This window comes from Pyrgilauda ruficollis, unplaced genomic scaffold, assembly GCF_017590135.1.
Source record: "Pyrgilauda ruficollis isolate IOZ18807 unplaced genomic scaffold, ASM1759013v1 scaffold50, whole genome shotgun sequence".
Taxonomy (NCBI): domain Eukaryota; kingdom Metazoa; phylum Chordata; class Aves; order Passeriformes; family Passeridae; genus Pyrgilauda; species Pyrgilauda ruficollis.
Genome location: NW_024526600.1, coordinates 7,222,329 through 7,238,614, shown reverse-complemented (window position 1 = coordinate 7,238,614; position 16,286 = coordinate 7,222,329). Strand labels below are relative to the sequence as shown.

General features: G+C 42.5%; 1 protein-coding gene across 1 annotated transcript in view; it reads left to right on the top strand.

The window, feature by feature from the left end:
* The window catches only part of CD247 (CD247 molecule), a 46,689-nt gene that overhangs the window by 26,901 nt on the left and 3,502 nt on the right, over window positions 1-16,286 (top strand). The window contains exons 2-3 of the mRNA XM_041480192.1: window positions 13,648-13,754; window positions 15,017-15,070. Of these exons, the coding sequence (XP_041336126.1) occupies window positions 13,648-13,754; window positions 15,017-15,070 (161 nt within the window). The remainder of the gene's footprint in view (window positions 1-13,647; window positions 13,755-15,016; window positions 15,071-16,286) is intronic.

Genomic DNA, 16,286 nt, shown 5'->3' with positions numbered 1-16,286 from the left:
TGTCAGGCAGGCAAGCACAGCCCCCAAGAGTGTCAGCAGGGGAGCAAATCTGTGTGAAGTGTTCGAGCCATTTCATAATCAGCTTCGTAGCCAGATCTTCAAAATACTTAAGGGTCTCCCAGAAATCAGAAAGGTTGAAGGAAAAAGTAGACATGATTAGTGATATTAACTTGACTGAAGAGACAAAAAGGATGGAGATTTCTGACAGAAGAAGCCACCTTGTTTTGTGGCAAGGGGGCCCAGAGCCAGCTTGGAGGGGAGCATACAGGGAGAAGGCTTCCTCCTCCACTGAGCCCATATCCTGCCCCTTGACAGGCCAGAATAAACCAGAAAAATCACAGGTGAGCTGCTGGGCAAACAGCTCCTGAGCAGTTCTTGAAATGGCCTGGCTGGTTTTGTGCAGCTGCTCTGTGGTAAATGATGGGGGATTTTCTGGGGCTGCACCAGGATGCAGCAGCAAGGTGTTGGAGCAAGAGAATGCATTTGTTTTTCTGAGAGCGTGGCATCAAGCCCTGATTTGTATGGTCCACGCTGAAACACAGACCTGATCTTTTCTGACCAAACTACAGCACATCCAGAATGTAAAAGAAAGGCAAAGGTAAGTCATATGGTATCTGTGGTATGGTCTGTCCAAAGAGGAGAGCTTCATTAACAAAACCTGATCAAAGGACAATTAGTGCTCAGGATGGAAAACTGTAACACAGAGGTGAGCCAGTTGGGTAGGTGTAAGAAATGTGATTTATCTGTCTGTGAAGGATAATAAAGCAGTCATTCTCTGCTTAACTGTGGCTATAAAGCTATTATTAAAACCAGCCTGGAGAGCGTCTGGTGTGCAATGCCCAGGGGGGCAGCAAACATAAAAGTGTCCTTGGCTGATGTCATGGCTCCAGGTTTTCTGTTCCTCCCTGAACTTTCCTGACAAGCATTGAGAACACCATTACACTGCAAGTACTTTTTCGTGCTCTAAGTCCTATTTTGTCTAACTTTTTACAGCACAGAGTGATTTTACAAATAGGACAGGATGGAACACTCTGGTAACTATAGAAAAGAATTTGATGACATCACTTTGTTTTCTGTCATTTCCCACCATTAATTGTCTGCATAAAAGTGCACTTTCTTGGCCTTTTGGCAAGTACTTGGGAAGTTTGTGCAGCAGTTGTTTGAGTGGGATCATTTGAATTCAACACCTTATGGTCATCTCCATGTTTGTGCTATAGATTTTGATTCCTACATGACCTAATAAGGTTAAAAAGAATATTTTAAAATAAAGTCAGGCATAGTTTTGCAGAAACTGCTGGATTCTCTTATGACCTAGTGGTGCATTTGTAGTTTGAGGAACTTGGACAAAAACAACTGAGAGATGAATGCCAAATTCTCTGTAATATTGCAAGCAGCATGTGGAACCGACTTTTTCACTTTTACACTTCTGCTCTGTAATAAAAATAAAATACAAACCTTGACTGAAGATAAGGATATAAATTTTGCTTCTTCAGTTGTAAAGTGAGTACTCATTGAGCAAAATGACTATGAATTATTTCCATGAAAATGCTGCTGCCATCACACTCCACCACAACAGAATAAGCACAAAACATTTCTGTGGAAATCAGTGGTCAGCCAGGGAGTCAAGAGTTCACAAGTTGATCCACATGTGTCAATAACATTATTTAGAGTTTTTATTATTGATTTCAGCACTGCTGGGTAACTTTCTGGGTGGTAAAATTTAAGCTGTCCATCTGCCAGTTAGAGATGATCTTTCTGAGTTTGCAGAAAGAAGATATTTCTGATTGGAAGCAAGACTGTATGCAAACAGACAAATGTACCCTCTTCACTCCATTTGCAGTGTTCTGCTAAGAAATTCAAAAGGCAGAGTTTATTTTGTTTTTAAAACATGGCTTACTGGCACTTCCCAAAAAACGGAAAGTACAACTAATTTTGAAATACGATTTTTTGAAAAATCTTAATTATACAGTTGTGTCTTGAATTACAAATTGATTGTGCATGACTTCTAACTATGCTCAGTATCTGATATCTGGTTATTCTTCAGACAGCACAATCAGCTGCAGAATTTAATCTCTTAAAAGCTCCAGAAATACTAATCTCTGAACAGCCCACCAGGAGGGTATTTCTGTGTCGTAGTCAGCTGAGAATTTTAAGGGAAGCAGTATGTTCAGTGTTATACTTCATTTAGCTTTACCTAGGTTATAAATAGCATAAAACTGTCACTCAATTGCTGCTTCTAAAGAGTACATAATAATTTTGCATAGGATTTTGTAAATATTTTTTCACTTTTTATGCTGCCAACATCATGATAGTGTTAGAAATGGGACAGGGAAAAGAGAAGAAATTGCTTTTATTGTTGTAAACTACATCTGAGAACCGTAGTGTTTGGATCACCAGCTGTTAGCATGGTAATAAAATAACTGAACAGATTTTCTCTGTCCCAGCTGGTCAGACTTTTTCTCTTTTAGGAACTTTTTTCTGATCATAAACTTACAAGAGTGAGATATTTAACAGTGGGACACTGGAGGAGGATGGGGCTTGCTAGCAGGGAAATTTGTCTTCAGGGGGCTTGTGGCACTAGTTTGGTAAAATAATATTGTCTAATATGTAGATTTCCTTATGATTTCGCTGTTTAGGTTTCATTGTTTTTTTCCCAGCATATGAAATTAAATGTATCTTAATGAAATGAATTAATTAAGATAATGTTTACTCTGTAGCTCTATCTATGTCTCTGTATAATTTAATTTAGATAAAAACCCACTATGTGACAGTGGATGCTGTTGTGTTCAATAAATTTCAGGTGCATGGAATCTGTTAGGAAATTACTTTTTTTTTTGTCCTGTCCGAGCAGAAAATTGGCTGGCAGAAGAAATACATAGTGATTTTATTTTTCCATAATTTTTGGTGAACCAATTGTACATCCTAAACAGTATTCGGTAGAGCAGGTTACAAAGCCAGACTTCTTTTACTTTATATGCACAGACTTTGTATTTTGTGCATGTGCTGTGCTCTTTTTCAGTAGAAATGCAGAAATGTTTTGAAAGTTAAATATCTATATTTGGTGCTGTGCAATGAGCTGAACCATCCAGTCCTTCCTGCTCTTTTGCCTTGTAGTAAGTGATCCAAACACTACGTGGTTTTCAGATGTAGTTTACAACAATAAAAGAAATTTCTTCTCTTTTCCTTGTCCCATTTCTAACACTATCATAATGGTGGCAGTGTAAAAAGTGAAGAAATACTTATAAAATCCTATGCAAAATTATTATGTACTCTTCAGATGCAGGAATTGAGTGACAGTCTTATGCTGCTATTTATAATGTAGTTCTTGCAATGGACTTGGAGTAAGCCACTGATAATTTTTGTTGATTAAATAGAAATACAGCTTTGGGATATATTTCTAGAAAAATAGTACTTTTTAAATTAAAGGGTTCAGAGGCAATGTTTTTGTTTTTTTCTGACTTCAAATGTGTAGTCATGTGAAAATGAATTGCAGAAGAACAAATTGTCAGGTTACAAATTGTGCAGGGTAGAATACAGTGAATTTAGAGAGTAATCAAAAAGTTTATTTTCCAGAAAAAAATTGTGTGGGGTCGTACTCAACAAGCTTAAATTTGTTAGACTGAGTAAATATTTTTTTGTGTAATGAAATGTAGTGTGTTAGAAAGTACATTGGCATTTATCTTTCAATTATAGATGCACACTCCCTGTTTCTTGTGCATCTTTGAAGGAGTACGTGTGTCTGCTCTGTTGCTAAACCTGTTCTCATTGAATTAAATGGCCTTTGCTAATTTGAAATCAACGGTGTGGGGAATGAATCCACCCATTTTGAAATCTGCTCTTTATTAGGAAGAAAACCAGGGCATTTTACAGTCACTTGAGTTTCTTCCTCCCTTTGGATGTGATAAACCCCAGCACGATCCTCGTGAGTGCTATCGGCATCCACAGCTTCACTTTTTTTGTCTGTAAGAACAGGGCAGCTTCTCCAAATGGATTTCAGGGGATAGATTGAAATAATTACTGCACATCTAATGGCTAATTCTGTGGGATAACACTTTGCTTAATGGGATTAATTCCAGGCTTGCACATGCCAGAAACTCCCGGCGGCACAGACGAGGCAAAGCATTTGAACAGGGTCCCTGGTACCTTCCCTCTTTCTCTCTGTCCTATTAGGAATACACACCAAGTCCAGACATGAATGAACTATGGATTCATCACAACTAATCTCAGAAAGGCATTTGTATTAAGGGAGGAGAGTGTTTTGTCCTGTACAAGCCCATGCATTTTCTGGCTACCCATTTTTTTGTTAGGTATTTTAGACAGTACGATACACAATAAAGGGTTCTGTGGCAAGAAAAACTTGTAATGGATAGAAGTAGAAGAAAGATTTTTCTTGCAGAGTACAAAAAGTAAATTAAGCACTAAGGATCCTTTTAGGAGAAAATTTATTTTCTGTGGGCATTTGATCACTTGGCAATTTTTCACTCCATCCAGCAGTTCTGTGACTGCACTTTCCCAAACTGTGCTTTCAATAAAGCTGACCTAAGCTCCCAGTGCTATGAAAAATGGAGCTCATATAAATTTCCTTTGCATTCTAAATCCATCTCAGCTGCACACAGAAAGCAAACAAGTACAGTTTCCACACAGCCTTTTTATCTCTCTCCATATCCCAGAGGCTTCCCAATCTGGCTTTTTGTGGGAGAGAGGGCCTGTTTAAAGTAAACATAATTTCAAAATTTTCATCCATTTTAGAGGCAGCATTAAAGATCTTAAAAGGAACAGGTTTTATGAGGCTGACAAGCAATTAGATGAATGCAGTGGCAGTACAAGTGCATGATTCTACACTTACAAAATTAGTTGGAGTGAGAAAAATCAGAGACAACATAATATTCCATCTCAAGTGGCTGCTTTAGATAGGTGCTCTGAAACTTGAAAGTATGAGCAGAATTGTTCTGTAAAATATATCTGGTAAGTGGCAGAGAGCTGCTTGTCTATGTTAAGATGGAAAGAATAAAACCTATCTAAATCCTCTGAAACAGTTGTCCTGCTCCTCCAGGAAAACAAAACTAACTAAATCTAGTCACAAGCAACAGAATAGGATTTCTCTTTGCTAAATTTCTGGAAAATATTTTAACAAAAATCTTGAAGAAAAACCAATAGGGTAAATTTAGTGCTGTGGATGAAATGAATTTAAATTACTCATGGCAGCTCACCTTTCCAGATTTTCAATGTATTGTCAAGTAATTATTGGAATTAACATCACAAATTTTAATATTAGCTGCATGCAATGGTTAAATCATAATTACTCCATCTCAGTTCCAAATACTGCCATAGAACAGTTTGAATTCATGGTATAAATAAACAGGAAATTTTCTTTGTGATGAGAGATTGGGGTCCTCTTCCTTGGGTTTTTGGATTTTTTTCCTACAAGTCTGTTTCCATAGAGAAGCAATTAGGAAGGTACCAGCTTCCAGTGCCTGAGCTTTTAAGAGCACTTCAGTATTTTTGACAGTTAATGTATTAGTTTTGTCTTATAGTTGGTGAAATAAAAGTGTTACATAAAGTCATTAATGATAAGGAAATTCTTTCCTCCTATTTCTCCCACTCCACACCAGAACTATTGCTTTCTAACAGTCTTTATTCCAGTCAAAATTTATATATAAGCTCTTCATTCTTGCTGTTTCCTACCTATGTGTGAGATGGTGTGTTTCAAAATACAGCAGTTTGCTTTCCCCTTATCCTGTAATGCCATCTGAGATAAGGTTTTCTAAATTTGGGTGTAGTCCCTCAGGTAGCTCTTAACAAAACGCGGCAGTGGAGATGTACCAGGCACAGTTTTGTCACCTGACAGAGGAGCACAGCCTCAGCAGTGAGATATTAACAGGGATAAGTAAATCCCTGCCCCACCTGCAGATCCGTGACAAAGCCCTTTCTCTTCAGCAGCGCTTTGCTCTGCCATAAAATTTTAGCTGCGTAATTGCTACATGGTATGGGAATGTGAATGCTCCCACAAAAGAAGAAGGGCATTTTAGAGGTGGAAGAAGCAATTCCTTTTTTTTTTTTTTTTTTTCAAGTGGAATGTGTGATTTCAAGGAGTTAGGGTTTGTTCTGAACCCCTTTGCTGAAGGAGTCCATGGAGGACCCAGGCAAAGTTTGTTGTGCTATTTCCATTTTGTGAGAGCTCATCCACTGGCTCTTTTTTTACAAGGCCTGTGAAACGCTTCATGTGCTCCTTTCAGAGTGGAATATTCCCAGTGGTCTTAATATTATTATTGCTAAGTTTTGTTGAGCAATGCTGCAAGAAATATATGCAGGGAAATAATATTGAGATAAGGTTTTCTAAATTTGGGTGTAGTCCCTCAGGTAGCTCTTAACAAAACGCGGCAGTGGAGATGTACCAGGCACAGTTTTGTCACCTGACAGAGGAGCACAGCCTCAGCAGTGAGATATTAACAGGGATAAGTAAATCCCTGCCCCACCTGCAGATCCGTGACAAAGCCCTTTCTCTTCAGCAGCGCTTTGCTCTGCCATAAAATTTTAGCTGCGTAATTGCTACATGGTATGGGAATGTGAATGCTCCCAAAAAAGAAGAGGTGGAAGAAGCACCTTTTTTTTTTTTTTTTTTTCAAGTGGAATGTGTGATTTCAAGGAGTTAGGGTTTGTTCTGAACCCCTTTGCTGAAGGAGTCCGTGGAGGACCCAGGCAAAGTTTGTTGTGCTATTTCCATTTTGTGAGAGCTCATCCACTGGCTCTTTTTTTACAAGGCCTGTGAAACGCTTCATGTGCTCCTTTCAGAGTGGAATATTCCCAGTGGTCTTAATATTATTATTGCTAAGTTTTGTTGAGCAATGCTGCAAGAAATATATGCAGGGAATTAATATTAACCCAAATCCCTAACTGGCCTTTCTCTCTACTCTGTACATAACTTGCTGTTGCCCAGGAGAGTTTTTTTTGCCTGTGCATCCTCTGGTAGGGGCAGGGCATGGCACACCTCTCTCCACTAAGTGGGTCAGTGGCAGGGCACTGCTCTGAAACCTCTCCCTCCGGTGTGTGCAGCTACTGCAGGGTTTAGAGCCCCAGCCGTTGGTGTAACCTCCTTCCTGCCCACTGCATCTGCAGATGATTTAACTATTTCCCTCCTTGACACCAAGCTTCACGAGGAATTTCTTCACCCTCAGAAGCCTCATTGCAAGTGGATGTTGCAATGAAAACACCTTGAGGCTTTGCTAGCCTTAAAACAGTCTGGTCCTAGCTGTCCTGCTAAAGTAAATCTTGCAGCCGTCCCATCATTTTCCCACCTTGTACGTCTACCTTCCCTGAGATTCAGTCACTTATCTGCTGAAGAACATTGTATGAGAAATGTTTTGAAAGACTTGAGTGACAGCTACCTGGGTTTTGGAAAGTGTTGCTATGAACTTAACCTAAAAAAGTCAATGGTTTCATTACTGGGGGTTTGGTGTCCTTCCCTACTCTGGCTCTTTTGGCACTGGTTAGATCTGGTGCTGTTGGTGAGTTCAGGTGGAAATTGATCCCAGAAAAATGAAAAAAAAAACCCAAACCCTCATTAGATTCCAGAAGGATTAGCAGTGATGAGTGTCCAGGCATGGCTTTGACCATACATCAGGGATGGCTCCTGTCTCTGTCCCAGCTTTGGTGCATGTTGGCTGCAGGGGAAGGAATTGCTCATGGGCTGTCTGCTCTCTGTAAATGGCTCCTTGTAGCTGCAGTTCTCCCTCCAGCACCTCCACCCTTAGCTTGTGCTCTTGTGAGGGATTTTTTACTGCTCTGCTGGCAGCAAATCAAGGCAGTTGCAATCAAGCTCGGGCTGACACACCAGCCCTGGTGAGGCTCTTGCTGGCCCTGTGCATCTCTGCATTCAGTTCCCACCATTTCCCACCAGGTGGAACAGTCCACCTTGGCTAATGACTTTGGAAGTTTGAAATTAAGATAAAAGGGAGTGGGAATGCCTTAAAAATCTCCTGGTTGGGAATTGTTCTTCTTGTTACCAGTAGAGTTGATTACTGGAGCCATGAGCTAGCTGTAAAGTCTAACTTAAAAATGCTAATTTAAAATACTTAGGGAATTGTCTGCCACTCTGAGAAATGCTCACGGAGCAGAGAAACACATCTGATTGTGATCAGCAGCATCTTGTGCCTGACTCAGTGCCTCTTCCTTCAGCCTCGCAGCTGTGAAGTCTCTTTGGGATTCCCAGGGAGACAAGGAGGCTCGATTCTTTTATGTGGTCCTCCATCATGTGCACGGGGTTGTAGGAGCTGGAATGAAAAGGCCACCTGATAGTAAATCAGTCTGGGGTGAGTTACTGCTGTGGGACAGGGTTGGTAGGGCAAGGGAAAGGCTAAGTGACCTAGAAGCATTTGAATAATTATTCTTGCCTCTTTGTACACTTAACACCAGATTGAATTAGAAACTAGAAAATTTACAGCGGGGAGCACCTTTTGCATTAACTGGATTAAACTTTTGCTGTCCCTGATGAAGATGGGTCTAGTAAAAGCACTTGTGCCTAATCTAAACCCCTTACAAAAGCTGAAAGAGCTGCACAGCTTGCAGCTGTCAGCCCAGCTTGGTGGATATCCATGTCTGCAGTCGCCCCATGCATGGTTTGCTGTCTCCAGGAGGCAACACCAGGCTTGCTTCAGGAAAGGCCTTTGCGCCAAGTCCTTGCTAAACTGAGAAGTGAAAGCAGTTGCTTTTTCTGAGAATGACTGACTGTTTTGATGAAGCAAGGAGTCCCCTTCCAGAGATGAGCAAGGCACTCCCCTCCTTTCTGTTTCTGACGAGGTCTGGAAGGATTTGGAGGGTGAAAGGCTGCCTTATTTAATTATATATTCAAAGTTAATCTTCTCCACCTTCAGACTGAAGAGCTAGATACGTTTCTTCTTCCCACATATCAAACAGCAGCTGGAGATCTACTTGGCTTGCTTCTGTTACAGTACCCTGGACTTTTTTATGAGAGTATTTATTCCATGATGTGCTAGAAAATTGTAGAATCACAGAAAAATTTGGGTTGGAAAGGACCTAAAGGATCATTTCGTTCTAAACCCCCTGCCATGGGCAGGAACACCAATATTTAACCCTTTGTGATATTATAATATTTTCCTTCTTTTGACTCTATTTCTTCCAACTAAATCAGAGGAAAACCCGAATTCTTTGAACTTTGTGTTAGTGCCTCCCTGAAAGGGATCCTAAAAGGAGTACAAAAGGCTTACAAGAATCCTAAAGCCCTTTACCTTGACTTTCCACAGGGCTAACATTCATTAGTGTAAAAAATTGGAAGCTAATGGCCTTAAATACTTTCCTTTTGAAATGTAATTATTTGGGCTGCCCAACATTTTGTCTTGTAACCTGAATCCTGATCGTATCAGCAGTTTCCTCCAACAACAACAATGAACTCTAATGCTGAACTTCAAGGGCACAGCTCTACTTTGGGCCATGCTGTGTTTCACAAATATGTGATGGAATATTGATGACAAATTAATGGAGCCTCTGCCTTCTACAAGTGAAGGAGAATGGCCTCTGCTTCTTCAGCCCTGGAGGGTCACAGGTTTGTTTGTTGTTTCTATCCATGACTAAAACTCATAGAAGTACACAAATATAAACAAACCCCATGACAGATACATCCTTTATGAACAGGATTATCTGTAATAATTCTAGCTGGCTAACTTGTAGGTATTTAGTCTGGGCTGTCCTTTCAGCTGCAGGCCTGTGTACACTTGAAGTGAAGCACCGTGCAGGGTACTCATCTCTCTCCTCGTTCTGCCCTGAGCCCAGGGAGCTCTCTTGGGGTCAGAATTTTGCTCTCAGACAGCAGCAGTGAGGCAAGACCCATCACACCCAGCAGCATCCAGAGTCACAGGGATCACTGCCGGCGGAAGATGGTGGTGTCTGAGAAAAGCTGCCCAGCAAGGAGCTCTGGGCTGTTGGGGGAAGGCCCTGCAGGATCTGCCTTTAAACACCTTTGTATGTAACCACAGTTGCATCAATAAATCTCTTGTGCTGAGATTGGTTTTCATGGGCTTCACTGAGAAACTCGGTTTCCAGGAAGATAATACGCTTCATTTATAGCTGCGTTACTGAATTTTGATAACCCCTAAAAGTAAAACCCTTAAATGAATGACTTAATAAGGCCCATGGGAGAGAAAAAAATTTATGGTAGACAGATGTGATCTGGATTTACAAGTAATTCAGCTTTTATGGTCTGTATTTCTCAAACTATTATCAGGAATCATGGTCTAACCCAATCCAGATGCACACTAAAAACATTGGATAGGAAAATCCCATTAAAAAGAAATGTTCTGGCATGTTTCAAGGGCCCAGGCCATGTTCCAGTGATTCAGTTCAGCTGGTCCCCATTGGTACTGGCTGCATTGGGCCAGCCCGCTGGACTGGACCCCTGCCAGCTTTGGGGCACAGCATCCCTCCCTCATGTTTTGGAACAGTGGCTGTGTCTGGATGTGGTTCTGGGACTCCCTGTGTCCCTCCAGGGCTGGAGCAGCAGGCAGTGTGGGCAGGTGGCTGAAGCTGAGCTTGCTGCCCTGTGCAGGAGAGCTGGTGCTGGGCCTGAAACTGTGAAACCGCGCAGGGCTCTCGAGGCGGGCGCCCGCAGCGCAGCCTCTCTCGCCGGCCCAGGCTTCCTCTGCCTCGGCTCCTGGGGCGGCTCTTGGCCTCTCACCACTGGCTTTTTCTCACTTGCTTGCCCACAGCAGTTCTGAATTGCTTTTTTTTTTACTTTTTCTTTTTCTTTTATTCTTCACCCATGCTTCAGAAAGTAAAAGGCCACAGGGGGTTGTTGGCAGAGGTGCTGGCAGAGCTGCTTTGGGGAGATGCCAGCCTCGTGTCCAGATGTGGGAGTGCAGGGACCTGCAGCAGCAGGAGAGTGCCCAGGCACAGAGGAGAGCAGAGCTGCATTGCTGGGTGGGAGCAGAGAAAAGGGGGAAACAAAAGTCCAGGCTTTGGAAGGAGGAGGTGCTGAGAAGAAACTTCTCAGGAGCAGAAGCACAGCTGCTGACAGAGCTCCACATGTAGGCAATTGGAATTGAGGAGGGCTGGAAACCTGAGCAGTGCTCTGCTCAGTGAATGACTCCTCTCAGTTCTGGTATGTGAATACTGGAAAGGCACTGTGCAAATCCCAGTAGGCACTGGGTAACCTGTGAGGTTAGCAGAGTAGGAATCAGCCGTGAAATATTTGCTATTTGTGCTTTGCTATTTGTTTACCGTTTGTGTTTGCTCCATGTGAGGCAGCTGAGTGTGATTGCTCTGCCCAGCTCCCACCATCAGCTCATCTCCTGTGACCTTGGCCTCACTCCCAGACCATGGCTGATGAGGGACAGAAAGTGCATTTTGGTGGTGCCTAAGGGACTGCCCTTCTGTTTTGAAGAGGCAGTAACCCCTCCTCTGGCGATTTAAAAACCCAACTGGTCCTGTTCACCTGAACGGATGGTAACTGTTTCAACTGCCACTTGTTCCTTGTGCTTCCTATCTCTTTGACCTTTCTTTCAACAGGCTTTGTACCTTCTGTCTTTTTCTCTCTTTCTAATCCAGAAACCTGTTTCAAATGTTATTATTTAGAACATGCTTTGTACATTTTGCTTTGTTTAAGAATACAGAAATCAAATGTATTAAGGAAGGAAATAACATGAACAGATAAGACAAGGGGAAGTAGCTTCAGGCTGCACCAGCTTGAAGGTTGGAAAGGATGAGGAAAATGTTCTGCACTGAAAGAGTGGTTAAGCATTGAAACAGGTTCCCCAGGGAAATGGTGGAGTCACCATCCCTGGAAGTGTTCAAAAAACCAATAGATGTGACACTTCACAATATGGTTTAGTGGGCATGGTGCCATTTGGCTGAAGGTTCAACTTGATGATATTGGAGGTCTTTCCCCACCCTAATAATTCTATTCATTTTATTGGGTCTTTTCCTAAACATTGGACTTTGTCATAGCCTCAAAACATGTTTTTCCAGGAACAATCACAGCCAGAGCAGCAGGCCTTCCCTCACTGACCAGTTTAATCCATTATCTGGGATGCTGGAGGCCGGGCTGCCCCACACAAGCACCACGTGGGCACTTGGTTGGCTCTGCAGAGTCAGCCAAGCTTGACAACGGCTGGCACAGGGCCACAGCAAAATCCCCTGCGCTCTTGACATCTCCTCCACAGTCCTCTGTGTCTCCTGCTTCATCTCCTCCTGCTCTGGGGATTTTATTCGTGCTGGAGAAATACTGGACTTGAGATGATTGTAAGAATGCTCCTGGCTTTGGTACACAAAGAGGGGATTCAGGCCAGGACACCCAAAGAGTACCCAAAAATGCTGCCTTCAGCAGCATCTCAGGTGCCTCCAGGCTGGTGTAAAATATTGTCCCGTGAACTGTTTAGAAGAAAATCTCTGGGAAGGTAATCTCAGCTTGTTTGTTGGTTTTATATACAATGTTGGGTAAATAATGTAATCTCTCTGTCTCTGTTTACCCCATATATATGAAATTTTATAGTCCTGAGGAAATGTGGTGAAGGGTATTTTTCATAAAGTGCTTGAACCGTATTTTTTAAATGACAGAAAAAGAGAGGAAAGAAGGAAAACCATCTAAGATCTCAATTTATTTTAATGGATTTGTTTCTAAATGCATGATTTAGGGAAAAAAAAATGAATGCAAGCTCCTAGTTCAGACAAACAAACAAATCTACTCTGTGGTATTTTTTCTGGGTGTGTGAGGCTGTCAGTGGGAACAGTGATTGTTTATCTTCATCAAAGGGCTTTTCAGGTTATTGATAATTTTTGTCTTTCTCTTTTGAACTCCCTCCAAATCTGCACAAAGCACAATTCAGATTAATTTTAAGGCATTTGTTTGGTTGGTTTTATATATAACTGTACAATACAGCTTTTCCTTGGGGGATGGACCTGGAGCTGAATATTGGATCAACAGTTACTTAGCCTTTGATTTTTTTAGCTGTATTTTGTGAACTTTCTACCTCATTATTAACTGATACAGAGGCAGTTTTATCAGGTTTATCTGCTGAAACCCAACAATCTTAAGGAGTCCTGCTGGATGTGGTCAGTGTATAAATGTTTAAATGGTGGCTGAAAAATGGAGACTCCTTTTTTAGGAGTCACGTGGAAAACATGAGGGGCAATGGGTTCAAGTTACTCTTAGAGCATTGAATGTGATGGTGTCAATCTTTCTTTACATTTAAGGCAGAATTAAGCCCTCCCCTAAAATTTTGTCCAAACAATGGGTTTTCTCACTCTCACTTGATGAAGGAAGCCTTAACCAGGCCCAGTCATGAATCCCTGCAGGAGCTGCTGCTGTGTTTTCCCAGAAAATAAACATCCTGTGTTGGTTAGGGGAGTTTGCAAACGTTTCTGTCCATGGAGATTCTCTCAGCTGGCTGAGCCCTGGACAGTCTGGTTTAACTGAACCTGTTTAGAGAGAGGACTGAACTTGCCATGGTCCTTTCTGACCAGATTAATCCTACAATTCTCATATTCAGAATTCCATCTCCTTTGCCAAGGGGCAGTGTTGCCCTCACACTGGCTATTATTTTTCCATGGAGTGCTATGCAGCACTGCCCCATTTATGCTGCCAAGCACCCAGTGACAAAAACGACTTTGTTTGCTGATGTATCTGATCTTTTTGTGCAGATGCTGCATCAGTTCTTGGCCTCACAGATCCCAGGCTCTGCTATGTGCTGGATGGATTCCTCTTCATTTATGCAGTGATCATGACAGCCCTTTTTGTGAAGGCAAAGGTCAGTCCAACCCAACACAGAAGCATTTGGATTTGGTGGTGTAAGGTAGCTGAGCTGGGCTGGAAAGTGGGAGTGGAGGGGAACCATCTCTTAGAATGAGACCTTTCTGTTCTTTTGCTTTCTTTCTCTCTCTCATTTTTCTTTTTCCCCCTCTGTTTATGGTGTCCACTTGAGCAACCTAAAGCAGTTCTTTCCAAATAATGGAGAGGGGAATGAGTATATGAGAGTATATGAGAGTATATGAGAGTGTTTTGATGTTACACTTATGGATACATCAGAGATTCTGGATTTTGTAGATGGGAAGTGACTGGTCAAGAGTAATGTGGATTTTTTTTCTCCTGATTTATCATTGGAAAGAGAGGAGGGGATACACAGAAAATACAGGGAAAATGGTAAGCTTGTGAAGGATGTATTAAAATGTCTCAATTCAGACATCTTTGATACTATGAGTGTGATGATACAACAACCCAAACATCCACAGGAGAGGACTTGTGTATTTGCTACAAACATGATTCTATGCCTAAATATAAACTGAGCTAGAAGGTTACTTTTAATAAAGAATTGAATGGGATAATAACTCAAAAAGAGTAAATCAATACAGAATATAGTTTGACAGGGTTCCTGTTTAAACACTACAACACAAAGCAGCTGCTCTCATTGATCCAAAACTGCCCTCTTTACCTGAAATTTTGGCTTAGCAATTGATTTCTTGTAAGAATTGTGAGCAGCTGAGCCAAAGAGCAGCTACAGAAGGGATAATCCTTTACCTCTTTGTTAACTGCCACTCACATCAACTTATTGGGGTGGCGCCCTGCAAGCCATGTGCTGCTCCTGAGGGATGCAGGATTCCCTGCAGGAAGCCCAATAACTCTGCAAGCAGCTGCAGGACCAAAGTCCCAGGGAGGCACAGGATTATGACAGGAAGAGAATGGAGAGACAAAATCAGAGGAGGGCAGGTGTGTAGGGAACAAACTCAAATGTTTGTGAGCTGGTGTTATGTGAAATAAAGTGACTTGGCTGCTGAGGACAGGCTGCTGTGTGGATAAAAGTGCTGCTGCAGCAGGGGTTTGCATTGCCTGCAGCCACACAGTTTGTGGGTTGCTGTGGTCGGTCCGACGGGGGCTCCCGGGACGAGAAAGTTTCATAAAATATCATGGCTACAGGTTGCCCTGTTTCTGATAAGAGTAACTGGTAGGAGAGAGGGAATGGGAGGACTGAGGGGAGCCACTGTGTCTCTGCTCATGGAATGGTCTCTCTTCCAGCTCAGCCAAGCCTCTGAACCACAGCTGCGAGCAGGCCAGGATGATGTGTACAACGTGAGTAACTGCTGGTCTTTGTTCTCTGATCCACCATCCAGACAGACCTTTTGGGGCACAGAGACAGTGAACTGGCTGCTGCTCAGAAAAGCTTTGGATGAGCCGCTAATGAGTGGGCTGTAGATGTGAGCAGCATGACAGCTGTAAGGAGGAAAGGTAAAACCTCGCAGGGACAGCTTCTGGTGTCACCACCCTGGCCAGATGCTGGAGAGCTCTTTGGGCTGTTGGTTCCTGATTTGGCCCACTGAGTTCCAGGTTGGCAGGAGCCCAGGCTGTTTGTTGTGTTGCCCCATGGAACAAACAGGCCTGTGAGAGCTCTGGGGGTGTGTGCAGCCACTGCCCCTGTTGCTGCTGCTGCTTGATGTGGGCTGGGCAAAGGGCAAATGCCAAGGAATGCTGTGGAGCTGACTGCACCTGCAGCTCTTCCACTCCCAAGTGTGTGGAGCCTCAGCAACCACAGCCCCTGTGCCTCCATTCCCAAGCTTTCCAGTTGCCCCACAGCAAGCCCTCTTGTACCAGATGATACCAGAGAAGTGCCTTGTCCTGTGCCCTGACCATGGGCAGCATCTTTAGGCAGTGAAAGAGGACAAAGACAAGATCCTGTCTGAGCCTCCTCACTGAATTGCCCACTCATGGCAGCATTAAACTCTAGCTATTTTTGCTATGTCTAGCTGTCTTTTAATTTTTTTTTCTCACGCTTTTGACCATAGCCACATCCTGTGAAGAGTTCTGTTTAACTCTGTAATGTCTGAACACTAATGCAATTTCTTTGCAGTTTAAGTGTAGCCCATCACTTTTCAAGTACTGTCACTCTGTCAGCTGTGTTAGTTTGACCTGAAATCTCTCCTTTGCCCTTGTCCAAGGTAACCTTTTCCAGCTAAGAATTGTGTTGGGCATAAAATTTCTGTAGCTCCTTGATGCAAATTTAGATGAGCAGCTCTGCAAGAAAAATTAAGCTCATGGATCTTTGCTGTCCAGTGGGAGAGAAAGCAGGAAAGTGAGAGTCCCTCCCCCTCGTGCTCTCTAGTTTTCAACTCATTTCCACTTAGGAAAGGTTCTTGATGCAACAGCTTGCAGTTTTGTGTCATTTCCATGGCTTAAATGTAGACACAGTTGTTGACAGTTGCATTAGGGAGTATAAAGAATTTCTAGTTCAGTGATAGTCCTTGTGAGCTGAGCTGGCATCCCCTTCTTTTCTGAGTTAAGATCTATTATT